Genomic DNA, 13,474 nt, shown 5'->3' with positions numbered 1-13,474 from the left:
GTGGAAAAAACAAAGAATGCTGCTTTTACTTTCATTTATTGTCCACCTTCCTTTTCTTTTTCTTTTTTGCTGCTAGGCACACAAAGACAACCAGTATAGTGAAAATACAGATGTTATTTTCTCCAAATGTTATTATCAATGCCAGTGTTTGCATTTGAAATTGAAAATTATTAGCCAGAAATAGGCTCAATTGTTTTCTATTGTTCAGTTGTGCATTTATAATGAATTTGGATTAATGTATAGTGACAGTAGCATCACTAGGATTACAATAAAGAAAAAGGTAGTGACACTGCATTTAGTGGTTCTTATCTTAACTTTCCAAATCTGCTTTACCCTACTTTAATAATATCATGCATTAAGAGAAAATATATACAAGAATCCTATGTCATCTTATATTTGTGCAAGAACTTTTCTATGTTTTGTGTAATTATCTAGAGTCCAAGAAACTACAATAGCCTTTGGTAGTGTTTTCTAAAGTTGCCGGAAACAATGCTGCAATATTTTTTAAAAGTAGCTGCTCTCTACACTTTCACTCATTTTATTATGTGTTGTTTTTTTTACCAAAATCAACTATGCATTGTGTTTTCTTTGCTTCAGTAGAAATTGTACTGTTATTGATTATTAAAAGATGGTTTTTAGTATAACTATCTTTATTTTCAATAAAGAGTTCATACTCCTTTTATTTATGTCTTTATCAGATAGGTGTTCTGACTAGGAAGATTTGGATTAAAATGTGTCTTGGTGAGGCTATTTCTTAACCTCATAAACTACTGTTGGTTGAATTAAAAAACATTGAATTAGTTCAAATACATAAATTGCTATTTCCCTTGACTCAAAATTTGTCTCTTTGGAGTCTTTAAAGTAAAAAGCTTGATGAAGCATTTAGCTTAAATAACTTGATTAAACACTTATATACAAGTTGTTTTGTTTAGTAATTATTGTATAATATGCTTCTATAACTGAAGAAATAAAACTAAAATATAAGTTGTTTCTATTATTAAAAGTAATTGAAATTATGAAAAAAATTATTGAAATAAATCATGTCATTTTCATAACTTTTCTCAAGTATGTATACAAGTACTTGTATTACAAGTCTAAAATTACAGGCTTAAATATAGATTTCAAATCCGGTTCTTATTTTAAGATTTTTTTTTTCTTTGAACTGAGTACCTGATAAATTAAATATTGTTATTTAAGCTTTTAAATGAAATATTTATTTATATTTCTTTTTATTTAGGTTACTCGGATAATACTTTACATCAGAATTTGTTACAAGCCTCAACAATGGTATACTTCAAATACACTATATTGAATCACCAGCAAGAACTGTGCCTAGACTTTTTGCACACTTTTTCCTGGATTTGGTTTGTTCGTAATATGTCACTATTCTAAATTTCTATGCACTCCCTTTAGTGTTTTTTAATTTATTTTATGAAAATATGCTACTTTCATTTTGGTGAAAAAGCTCAGTGCAGAGACTTGTTCTGTTTCTCTCAGGGTTGCCTTGGAGACTTCATGCAGAGTGATCTGCATACTAGAACTGGTTTTTCATTTATTACGAAGTATCCCTCACGTCCGAGAGCGTGGGACAACATATTATGGATAATCCGATAGCGGGTGACACGATAGGCCCAACAAACACTCGATATGATAAGCTTTAAATGGTTCTGATGCCATATTACGAAGTGGACTTTAAGTCTAACTCAACCCCATAAAAACGGCTCATGGGATGAGATTTGCACCCACTTATATACAATGAAATATTTTCATCTCTGGTCTCCAACATCATTCTTCTATTCCTCTTGTTGGCTCTTTTGCATTGTTCTTCTGTGTCAGATTTTTATAGTAAGAAGTTTTCCCCTGATGCCTTTCTCTCAAACCACTTGATCATTTTCTAATTCTTTGCAGATCAAGTATTTGACAAATGGCTCACAAGAAAATATTTTCATGTAACGCCAAAATATCACAGATATATGCTTGAACTAGTTGTGCAATTTTAGCTGTGACTTTTGTTCAAAGGAAAGCATGACTCACTGAGTTCTTATATCTAAACTCCTTAGCTTGCTTTCTCTGACAGATTCATTATAACTCCTCTCTTTAGAAGCAAAAAGCTTACTAATGCTACTCCTTCAAGAGGCATTTCCCTTGAGCCTTTGGTATTGCCATTCCAATGCATCTTTTATTGGTTTGAAGGTGAATTGTTGTTAATCTAAATATATGAAAGCACAGAGAAAGCTATGAAGAGAATACATGATTTATTCAATAATAGAAGCATGGCTTTATAGGCCTGTACAAACTGAAATGGTAACAAATGAAGCGTAAAATAAGCAACTACTTAGATCTAGTCAGTCCTATAAGTTAGGAATGTTTATTGACTTATTAAAAATAGCTAACAAACTAAAATAGCTAACAATCCCTCCCTTAAGCTCTTGAGCTTATCTCATGAACTGCAAATACACCAAGCAAACGTCTCAGTTTTTCAAATTGTGCAATCTTTAAAGCTTTCGTCATAATGTCAGCCACTTGCTCATTTGTATTGCAGTATTTCAGTGTGATAGTTTGATCATTAACTAAGTCTCTGAGAAAATGGAATCTTACTGCTATATGCTTACTCCTGCCATGAAAAACTGAATTCTTGGACAATTGTATGGTAGAACTATTATCACAGAAAATTTTTGTAGCTCCGTTTGCTTCTATTCCAAGATGCTCTATAATTCGTTTGACCTAAATACCTTGGCATGCACAATATGCTACAGCAATGTATTCAGCTTCAGTGGTTGATAAGCTTACCACAGGCTGTTTTTTTGAAGCCCAAGATACAGCAGCAGTTCCAAACATAAATACTGATCCAGTAGTGCTTCTCCTATCATCTGAGTCTCCTGCATAGTTGCTGTCACTATAGGCAGAAAAACTTATTTTCTGCTGTCCCTTTTGATAGAAGAGACCATGTTCAATAGTGCCTTGTAGATACCTGAGAACACGTTTTGTTGCTGCCTAATGAGACTCTTTGGGGTTGGCCATATATCTACTAATTAAACTGACACAAAACATTAAGTCTGGACGAGTGACTGTCAAGTACATGAGGCTGCCAATTGCTTGTTTAAACCTTGTAGCGTCTACAGGAATTCCTTCATCATCCTTAGATAAAGCAGTTCCTGGAACCATGGGATTTCGCACAGAGTTGCTATGTAACATATCAAACCGAGCTAGAATCTCACGTGCATATCTTCTTTGGCAGATAAAAATACCAGCTTCATTTTGTATGACTTCTATGCCCAGGAAGTGTCTCATTTTGCCAAGATCAGTCATGTCAAACTCCAACTGCATTGAGTGTTTAAATTCTTCGCATATAGCTATGCAACTCCCAGTAAAGAGGAGATCATCCACATACAAGCTTACTATTAAAATATCGCCTCTAACCTGTTTTGTGAACAAGGTGTGTTCACTGGTGCATCGTGCAAACTGTTCTCTGGCAAAATAAGCTTCAATCTTACGGTACCAGGCTCGTGGAGCTTGTTTGAGCCCGTAGAGAGCTTTCTTTAGCTTGTATACTTGGCCTTCTCTACCTTCTTTGAGAAACCCAGCAGGTTGATGAACATAGATATTTTCTTGAATTTCACCATGCAAGAAGGCACTTTTACATCAAGCTGAAACACGTCCCATGCATGATGAGCAGTTACTGCTAGCAACACTCTCACTGTGTCAAGTCTAGCAACTGGAGCAAAAACTTCAGTGTAGTTGATTCCATATTTCTGAGCATACCCTTTTGCAACTAAGCGGGCTTTATACTTCTCTACGTGTCCTCTTTCATTGAGTTTGGTTTTGAAAACCCATTTTACACCTATGGGTATCACATCTTCAGGTGGGTCAACAAGTTCCCACGTATTGTTTCTTTCTATGGCTTTCATCTCCATGTCCATGGCCTCCTTCCATTTCTGACTCTTATTAGCTTCCTCAAAAGTTTGCGGATCGTCATGGCTCGTTGTTAGCATTGCTAGCAAGTTGTCTTCTTCTGCAAGTAGATTGGTTTCATAATTTGCCAGCCATGCAGGTTGTCTTCGAATTCTTGAGGCCCTCCCTTCAATAGGGTAAGATGCAGGATCAGAAACTGGTTCCTGCGGTTCTGAGTCAAGGTTGCTACCTCTAGCTGCTTCGTGAACAACAGTGTTGTCGTTCCCTTCTTCTTCACTTTGGCTTTCTAAATCAGGTGTAGAACGTGAGCTCTCGGCTTCACTCGCGTGCCAATTCCACCCTTTGTCTTCTTCAAATATGACATCTCTGCTCACAATGACCGTCTTTGTCATTGGATCAAAAAGCTTGTAAGCTTTAGTTTCATCACTCACTCCCAAGAGAACACATGTGTGACTCTTGTCATCTAACTTGCGTCTTCTTTGATCTGGAATATGAACATGTGCAATACATCCAAATATTCGAAAGTAATCAACACGAGGCTTTACTCCACTCCATACCTCTTCTGGAGTGCCATGACTTACTGCAGTAGTTGGATTGCGGTTTTGAACATGAACACACCATCTCACTGCTTCAGGCCAAAAGGATTTGGGGACTTGTTTTTCATGAAGCACTGCTCGGACTGCATTCATGATAGTACGGTTCTTGCGCTCTGCAATTCCATTCTGTTGAGGAGTGTAAGCTGCTGTCAGTTGCCTGGAGATACCATGATGAATACAAAAATCGGTAAACTCCTTGGATGTGAATTCTCCTCCTCTATCAGTTCTCAAACAAATAATAGAAGTTCCAACTTCCTTTTCAACACATGTTTTGAAATTCTTTAATGCTGTGAAGGCTTAAGATTTCTCATGTAAAAAATAAACCCATGTCTTACGGGAATAATCATCCACAAAACTCAGTATATACCTTTTTCGGCTATTGGAGATAGGTGAGATAGGACCACAAACATCAGCATGGACTAGTTGTAGCTTAGTTGATGCACGCCAAGAGCTTAGCTTGGGTATGGTTTCACGGTGTTGTTTGCCAACCAGACATGTGGTGCATATAGTTGTGGAAGTTTTCAATGAGGGTAGCCCAATCACCAGTTGCTTCTGTGCAAGTGTATTGAGTCCTCTGAAATTGAGATGACCAAACCGTCTATGCCATAGTTGTGTGTCTTTTTCAGAGATATCTTCTGCTTGGAAACACTGAGAAGTTTGAGAACACATCATTGCTGATAAATAGAACATGCGGTTCCCTTGCATGGTAGTATGAAACACCAGGCCACGGTCCGGATGAAATAATTTGCAGACCCCATGTTGAATTAGAACGGTAAGTCCTTTTTCTTGAAGTTGTCCCAAGCTTAAAAGATTTGTTTTGAGTTTCGGAACGTAATAAACATTCGAAATAACATGAGCAGTATTATTAATCTGAACCCGAATGTTACCTTTGGCAGCTACCTCCAGTGTAGTATCGTTACCAAGTTTGACAGTCTTGTGGAGTCCTTCTTCATGTATTTTTGTAAACCAGAGCTTATTTCCCGTCATATGATTACTGCACCCAGAATCAAGGAACCAATTCTCCATCTGGATCGGGTGGGTATCTTCTTCATATGCTACCAACAGAATCTCATCTTCACCTTCGGGTACCTCTTCAAACGTTGTATAATGAGCTTGTTTTGTAATAGCAGGGCATTCGGATTTAAAATGGCCCAACTTATGGCATTGAAAACATTCAATGAGTGCCTTGTTGAAAGACTGTCTTCCACGACCTCCTCTTCCACGTCCACGATAGCCGTGACCACGACCACGATTTGTTCCTGTGCTATCATCATACGTGACTTTCAGAACTTGTTCCTCGGTTTGAGAATTCTGCATGCGTTGTTCATGAACAAGTAGACTGCCATGGAGTTCATCAAGACTCAGGTGGTTCAGGTCATTGGACTCCTCAATAGAACACACGACATAATTGAAGTTTGCAGTTAAAGATCTGAGTATCTTGCTAACCACTGTGCTGGAATCCATTACTTCACCATTGGATTTCATTTTGTTAACGATACTGAGTGTACGTCCGAGGTAGCTATCAACCTTTTCCCCATCCTTCATTGCCATTAGCTCAAACTCACGTCGAAGAGCTTGAAGTTGAGCGCGTTTAACCCTTGTCGAACCTTGATACTTCTGCTGCATAGATTTCCAGATTGCCTGTGACGTGCTTTTGTCCAATATGGTTTCAAGAATTTCTCGATCAATAGCTTGAAACAAGAAATTTTTCACCTTTAGATCTTTTAGTTGTGCCTCGGATGCGGTCCGCCGTTGTGCCTCAGTGGGTGTAGTACCAAGCGTAGGTATTCCATCTTCCACAAGCTGCCACAGTTCCTTGCTGCGTAGAAAATTTTCCATAGTCATAGACCAGAAATCATAGTGCCCGTCAAACCGTGGAATGGCTGGTTGAACAAATTTTTCTGAGGTAGTCATGGGGTTGTACTCTGAAGCTAGATGCTCTCTTCACTCACTTTTGATCAGGCTCTTCACTCACTTTTGGTCAGGCCCCTTGCGGAGCTCTGATACCAATTGTTAATCTAAATATATGAAAGCACAGAGAAAGCTATGAAGAGAATACATGATTTATTCAATAATAGAAGCATGGCTTTATAGGCCTGTACAAACTGAAATGGTAACAAATGAAGCGTAAAATAAGCAACTACTTAGATCTAGTCAGTCCTATAAGTTAGGACTGTTTATTGACTTATTAAAAATAGCTAACAAACTAAAATAGCTAACAATTGTTTCTCCTCAGCATTTTCAAGCATAGGCATGTTATAGTGAGCAAGCTGACAAGGACAATCCCAAGATGGAAATGTAGAAGGGATTGTATGAAACAAAAAAATTCACTTGGACAAGTTTTTAAGCAACTCCTTGCTTTTTGGAGTGAAAATATCGGAGAGATTCAATATGAAATTAGGAAAATTCATTAAAAAAAAGCTAGCGTCATCTTTACTTACAAATCTTAATGAGTTATGATTTGTTTTTCTTATATATTACTCATTTTACTCATCTTCATCCAATATAGTATAGAATTGAGAACTGACAATGATTATTTATTTAGTGAAATTTGTCCTTCAAGAGTATAAACTAAATCAAAACCCATTATAGTCATTCATAAAAAATAACTAATAACCTTTTATTCTAACAAAAAAAACTTGCTAAATCAAAACCATTAACATTGACATTTAATTTTATTCAACAAAATTTTTCAGTAAACTTAAATGCTTTTGTTATCTTTTATGTTGAACAATTTCTTGTGGTTGTTGAAAGTATCGTAAATAGTGGTTTCATGAAGATATTTGTGACTTGATCTCAACTTGCCAAATGCACTAATTCCATATTTTCTTCTTTCGCATGATCTCGAATGAAGTGAAAGTGAATGTCAATGCGTTTGTTTTTCTCGTGATTGACTAGGTTCTTTGTTAATTCAATTCTTGATTTATTGTCATATCATAGTCTCAATGATTTGTTATTGCACCAAATCATAATAGAGATATTTTTTTATGATTATGCAAATATTGTTGTTTGTCCTTTCAACAAAGTTAGGAAGGGTTTTTCATGAAATGTCAATGTGGGCAAGCCCGTCGCGCACTTGGCCCGCAAAATGCAGGCTGGGTGGGCGCGTCCCGGATAATAAATGCGAACTAGTTTCTCTGCCTCGCCTCGCATAAGGGCTGGTCCGCGGGTCTGCGGGCCAGCCTGCATTTAGTGGTTTGACGCCCTTCACAACCATTCTAGAGAAATACTCCAACACCATCGATCATTCCTCGTGAATCACAAACTCAACAAGCATGGCATTCCACATGAACACTTCTTTCTCCTCGCAAGACTCAAACACATCCCTCGCAGTCTCAACACACTCACATTTCGCATACAAGTCCACCAACCTGGTTGCCAAATACGAATCAACCCGTATCCTATTTCGTTTAATGAAATCGTGGACGATGGTACCTTGTTTCAACTCCCCCAACTAAGCACAAGCAGAGAGAACTGACACCAATGCTATATTATCCGGCTTAACCTTCAAAGCCATCATCTCACTAAAGAGTTCAACGACTTGATTACACAGTTTCAAAATGACTGTACCCCGCGATCATGGTCCCCCAAGATATTTCATCTTGAACGGGCATCTCGGTGTGTGGTGTGGAGGCAGCGAAGCATAGGCACTGTGCGTCGTGATGGAGGTAAGGAACAAAAGGAGGAGCGTGTGCGTGGTGGAGTGGAGGAAAACCTAATTTAGGTTTTAATTTGTATAGAGTGACGAGAACAGAGAGCAGAGCAGCACTGCCAACACATAACACACAAACTTTTTTTTTGTGGGTCAGAGCCTGGGGCGCCCCGCTGTTGGCTCACGCGGGCTACGGGTTATGCAAGACAGGCTAAAGCAGGTTAGCGGGTTGATTTTCTAAGCCCACCCCATGCTTTTTATTAGCGGGTTGCAGGGCGACCCACATGGCTCACCTCGCATTGCCATCCCTACTCATGGAGACGAGTGAGGCATTGAATGAAAAAGTGGACACATGTTTCATTAATTAGATTCCATTGTTTTAGATTATGCATGTTTAGTTAATTTGATCCTAGTTGGATGGTTGAATGAATGATACATTTTTATAAAATGATGAAGAATTCATTGTTGAAAGAGCTTGAGACTCAATCTGTTCCTTTATATTTTCAATCGTCTACTTTACTTTTTTGTGAAACATCTTTAAACCCCCCCCCCCTTTTTAATCTTTACTGTTATTATAACATTTTCTTGTAGAGAAGTTGTGAACATTGATCTACTAAATTTATTTTTGGATTTGTTAGGAGACGACTTTAGGTCATATGACCATGTTTGTACTATCATCTCTTTGGTGCTATACGATATAGTCTTGCGTTAGACAATCTACATTGATTTGTTTTTAATTTGATTACTAAACGACAATGATCACTCGTGCACCATGTTCTTCTTCTTCCACTCATTTAGACCATATGATGTAGGTCTCCAAAATGGAGATGCCACAATGACATTCATACATTTTTCTCGAACGCTTCTCAATTCATCTTATACATGTGATTTTTTGCTCATTTCAACTTAAACGACCAGACGCCTGTGCTCATCTTTCAAGTGTAATACCTAATCAATCATAAGTATTGAATAACATTTCTTCATGAGTTTCCCATACACAGTTGTTGCTTTAGAGATATGGTACGTAATACACATCTTGGATTGACCCAATTAAGCCATCCTTTTGTACGAACCTTAGTCTAGTCTTTCACTTCAACCTTTGACGCATCTCCAAATAACACATGTCTAGATTCAACCTTTTGCTTCTCTTTGAAAATATATAAAAATTCTTTTATAAAATTGATGTTATAAAAAATGTATATCTTTGTCCTTAAATGGACATGTTTGGTTTTTTTAATCTTTTTGTTCTGGTACACCAAATAATCCCACATTATTTAGAAGTCGAGTTCTAGAACAATTTAAATACAACTTCCTTCCTTAACTCTCAAAGACATCTTTTTAAGAACAAAATAATGATTGAGTTCAGAGCTCCAAAACAGATAATATCTCGGATGCAGTGATTGACACTAGTGATGCTATCTCAACAAACTTAATATCGAATAATTTAAATATGTCTTCCTCTCTTAACCATCTAAGACGTTTTTAATGATATTATTTCCAATGATGCAGTTATTGAACCTAACAATATTATTTATAATGATATTATTTAATTCTAGAAAAAGTGTTGGTCCTCTTAGTTATTTTCAGAATTAATTCTAAAAATATAATTATTTTTAAATTACTACTTTTTGCAGTTTCTTTTGAAGGATAAAAAAAAATGTGAGAGACTAAAAACATGTTCAATCTTTAGAAATATTTCTTATACAAAAACGAATTTGACATAACGAAATTTTTGCAAAAGTCCAAATTCTTAAAAGAATACAAAATAAACTTTGATGTGATAAAAATGATTATTTATGTGATACAAAGTAAACATATGTTTTCCATTTTATAAAAGAGGGAAGTTCATCGCAATTACCGTTTATGCCTCTGCTGTGGGTTCTCTCTCTGTTCTCAGATCTCACTCACTTCCTTCGCCGGAGCCATAGTTCTTGATTCCTCCACCACTGTGATTCGTCTCGCCAATTTTCCCTTCTCTTCGAGGTTTCTTCTTCTTCTGCTTCAAACCTCTTCACATATTTTTAATTTCACCTTTTTCCTATTAATCATACTATCTATTCAAACTATGTTCATTTTTAACCATACCCATCATCGCTTCTGCCCCTTTCTCTCACTTTGGGGTTTAAAGCTTGAAGCTTTTCCCTCTCTTGCTAACTGGGTCGTTTTCAAATTGGCACGCCACTCCGAATTTCATTTCCCTTTTTTTCAATATGGATTTTGAATCTACGGTTGTTTTGACTTACATTTGCATTGTTGATAGCGTTTTTAATCATTAATAAATGGAATTTTCTGTTCAAATTTCTAGTACATTAAATTTGTTGAAATGAGGGGTTTCTACCTTCATGCTTAGTACACTCTTTCTTTCAAACTTATGATGTATTTGATTATTGATAGTGATTTGTTAGTTGTTGATTTTTATGGTATTATGGCGTGACAATCTATTTCTGAAATGGATCTCGCGTTGCCTTTGGGAATGACGGGTTTTGTTAGAAGAGGGTTTACTTAGTCTTGTATTATGTTATCTTGGTGTTGATTTTGTGTTCACATTGAAATTTTCTGATTGGTTGATTTTTTTTTGTGGTGGCAGTGAGAATGTACAATAATGTTGGATCCCAACCTGGGGTACCGCAGCCTCAACCGAGCTTGCCACCAAATCCTTTCGGGAGTGCTTTTAATGTTGCTGGTTCAGGGCTCATTCGAGGCGGATTGGGTGCTTATGGAGGGAAAATATTAGGATCGAGCTCTGAGTATGTCCAAAGCAATGTAAGACTAAGTAACATTGTCGAAGTTTTGCCCAATGATACATGAGACATGAAGTTGTTCCTCTAAATCTTTTTGCGTGACAATTTTATTCTTCATAGCTTATAGTGTAAAAGTAGCATTTAGGGTCTAAATTGATATTCAAAGATAAATTGAGTGATTGTATTCATGTCCATGTAAGTATGAATGCCTATATTTATTTCCTAAATCTTTGGAAGACCAACTTGTCTTTGTATCTTCGGAGGTAGTTGTTAATTTTATGTGGACATTGAAGTTCAAATTGTTGTTTTCCCTAATCTTTCTTGTGCTTAAAATGCGTCTCATACCTAAGAGAGTGGCCTAACCTCTTAAAAAAATTCAATCCCTTTTTTCTATAACTGTTGGTATATCTTCTTAGCAGTACTGATTTATCCATTGTCTGAAACTATTGTGCATGACTTTGCACTCTAGTGTTTGGAGTTTTTTATTAATCATTTTGAAGAAAATTTGAAATGATGCATGGTTTACTTTAAAATCTTGTTTGTAGATGGTATGTGCACTCACCTTTGATCATGACTGTATATCAATCTATTTAGGCTTGACTGATTATAGAGGGGATACCAATTGTGTAGCTCAAAAATGTCGTTGAATAGCTTGATGGGACTTGATTTGCAATCTATATGTATCTTGAGTATGGATAGTCTCTCAAAATGTTAATACAAGATTTGCATCTTTAAATTAATCTTCTCCATTGAATAACAGATAAGTCGGTATTTCTCTGATCCCCAATACTACTTCCAAGTGAATGACCATTATGTTAAGAACAAATTGAAGGTTGTTTTGTTACCATTCCTGCACAGGGTAAGCAGTAATGTTTCAATTTTCTGCATTTCTCCTTAAATTTGTTGGTTATGTTATTATCTTCATGCTGCTTATTTCTTCTTTTCTGGGTCAGGGTCATTGGACTAGAATAACTGAGCCAGTCGGGGGTAGGCTCTCTTATAAGCCCCCAATTTATGACATAAACGCACCAGACCTATACATTCCATTAATGGCATTTGGTACTTACGTTATTCTAGCTGGCCTCTCGTTGGGTCTTCATGGAAAGTAAGTACTCCACTTCTTCCTCTACCTTAATCCAATAATACAGTACTGACATGTATGTTGCTCTACTTATTCTTCTCAAATTTTTAGTTAGAAATTTTGCTCCTCACTTTCCTGTTCATACTTGCACTCTTGAATTGCCATGTATAAAATGTTGTCAACTATATGCTATTGCCATACGAGGGTATTTTAAAGCAATATAGAGAAAACTGTTTTCCTCATATTTTCTCTAGTTTGTGCTGAGTTTTAATTGGTCTGTAATGAATGTTGGTAAACCATTATCTGAGGAGGATTGTATGATGTGTGTGTCATTGGGAGGGGTCTACAAATATGCAATAAAATGCATAGTACTCTATTAGCAGTGTTGAATGTTGGCAACTTCGTTGCAAGAAATTTTGGCATCTGTGTGATATGTGTTTATTTCTGCTCCCCTTTGTTTTTAATTTCTTGATTTTTGCATCAGATGCACAAGTTTTTCAGTTTTAATTTTTTGAAAAATATGTTTTTATGTTGTATTTCCAACTGAAAACTTGTAAGAACCTTAGTTTGTAATGGACCGTGACTTATTAAGATGCTATATTTATTATGTACAGGTTTAGTCCAGAAGCGTTGAACTTGTTATTCATCAAGGGATTGCTTGGTTGGTTTATGCAAGCTGCACTACTTAAGGTGACACTACTTTCATTGGGCAGTGGTGAAGCTCCCCTTCTGGACATTATAGCGTATGCTGGGTATACTTTCACTGGCATATGTTTAGCTGTTCTTGGAAGAATAATATTGGGCTACTCCTACTACTTTCTGATGCCATGGACCTGTTTATGCATGGGAGTCTTCTTGGTGAAAACAATGAAGAGAGTTCTTTTTGCTGAGGTCAGGAGTTATGACTCAAGCAGACACCACTATCTCTTGCTCTTTATTGCTTTGGTTCAGTTCCCATTGTTCACATGGCTTGGAAACATTACTATCAATTGGCTTTTATAGGGTGATAGTTTTTACACTGTACTAGAAGCAATTCTTAGTGAAAGTTTTTGGTTGTTGATGTTGGAGCATTGTAATATATGACCATTTTATTTCCCCATTGTTTTTACCTGTTGGTAAGTTTTCAGAAATGCATAATTACAGGTCTTACTTACATGTTCTTATTTTTTTCTTGATTCATGAGAATTGAGACTATTCTTTTCTAAAATTATGTATACCACTGAAAACAATGTGAAGTTGGAATTTTATAGTTGTATCTGTGTACCGTATTCACTTCGGAAATGGTATGTCCCACGTTATAAGATATTTTGATTTTTGGCCTGCCTATCTTTTTGTTCTGCTATGTTAAACGTAGGACATGATTTTTTCTAAAGCTCATTAGAAATGGTTCCAAAGAATTGAGTTCTTGCAAAGATACTTACTCACGGGAAAGTGAGTCACTCCTTGTAAAAGAGTAAGTATAGCTTCATACCACTTACACATACATCACTCA

The 13,474-nt window shown here is 36.5% G+C and overlaps 2 protein-coding genes across 2 annotated transcripts; one reads left to right on the top strand and one right to left on the bottom strand.

Moving 5' to 3' along the window:
• Positions 1 to 4,805: 4,805 nt before the first annotated feature.
• Positions 4,806 to 6,401, bottom strand: LOC150027858 (uncharacterized). Its single transcript, XM_090301214.1, has 3 exons — positions 5,956 to 6,401; positions 5,637 to 5,859; positions 4,806 to 4,964 (listed from the first exon to the last, which is right to left on the bottom strand). The coding sequence occupies exons 1-3, from the start codon at positions 6,351 to 6,353 to the stop codon at positions 4,806 to 4,808; spliced, it is 780 nt and encodes a 259-aa protein (XP_090157340.1). The 5' UTR covers positions 6,354 to 6,401.
• Positions 6,402 to 9,896: 3,495 nt separating this feature from the next.
• Positions 9,897 to 13,137, top strand: LOC137837072 (uncharacterized). The gene is made up of 5 exons (XM_068645928.2): positions 9,897 to 10,143; positions 10,748 to 10,923; positions 11,662 to 11,760; positions 11,855 to 12,006; positions 12,597 to 13,137. The coding sequence occupies exons 2-5, from the start codon at positions 10,753 to 10,755 to the stop codon at positions 12,982 to 12,984; spliced, it is 810 nt and encodes a 269-aa protein (XP_068502029.1). The 5' UTR covers positions 9,897 to 10,143; positions 10,748 to 10,752; the 3' UTR covers positions 12,985 to 13,137.
• The last annotated feature ends 337 nt before the right edge of the window (positions 13,138 to 13,474 follow it).

Source organism: Phaseolus vulgaris, chromosome 4, assembly GCF_051622355.1.
Source record: "Phaseolus vulgaris cultivar YP4 chromosome 4, ASM5162235v1, whole genome shotgun sequence".
NCBI classification, from domain to species: Eukaryota; Viridiplantae; Streptophyta; class Magnoliopsida; order Fabales; family Fabaceae; genus Phaseolus; species Phaseolus vulgaris.
The sequence above is the reverse complement of the archived record's forward strand: the minus strand, read 5'-3'. Positions and strand labels throughout refer to the sequence as shown.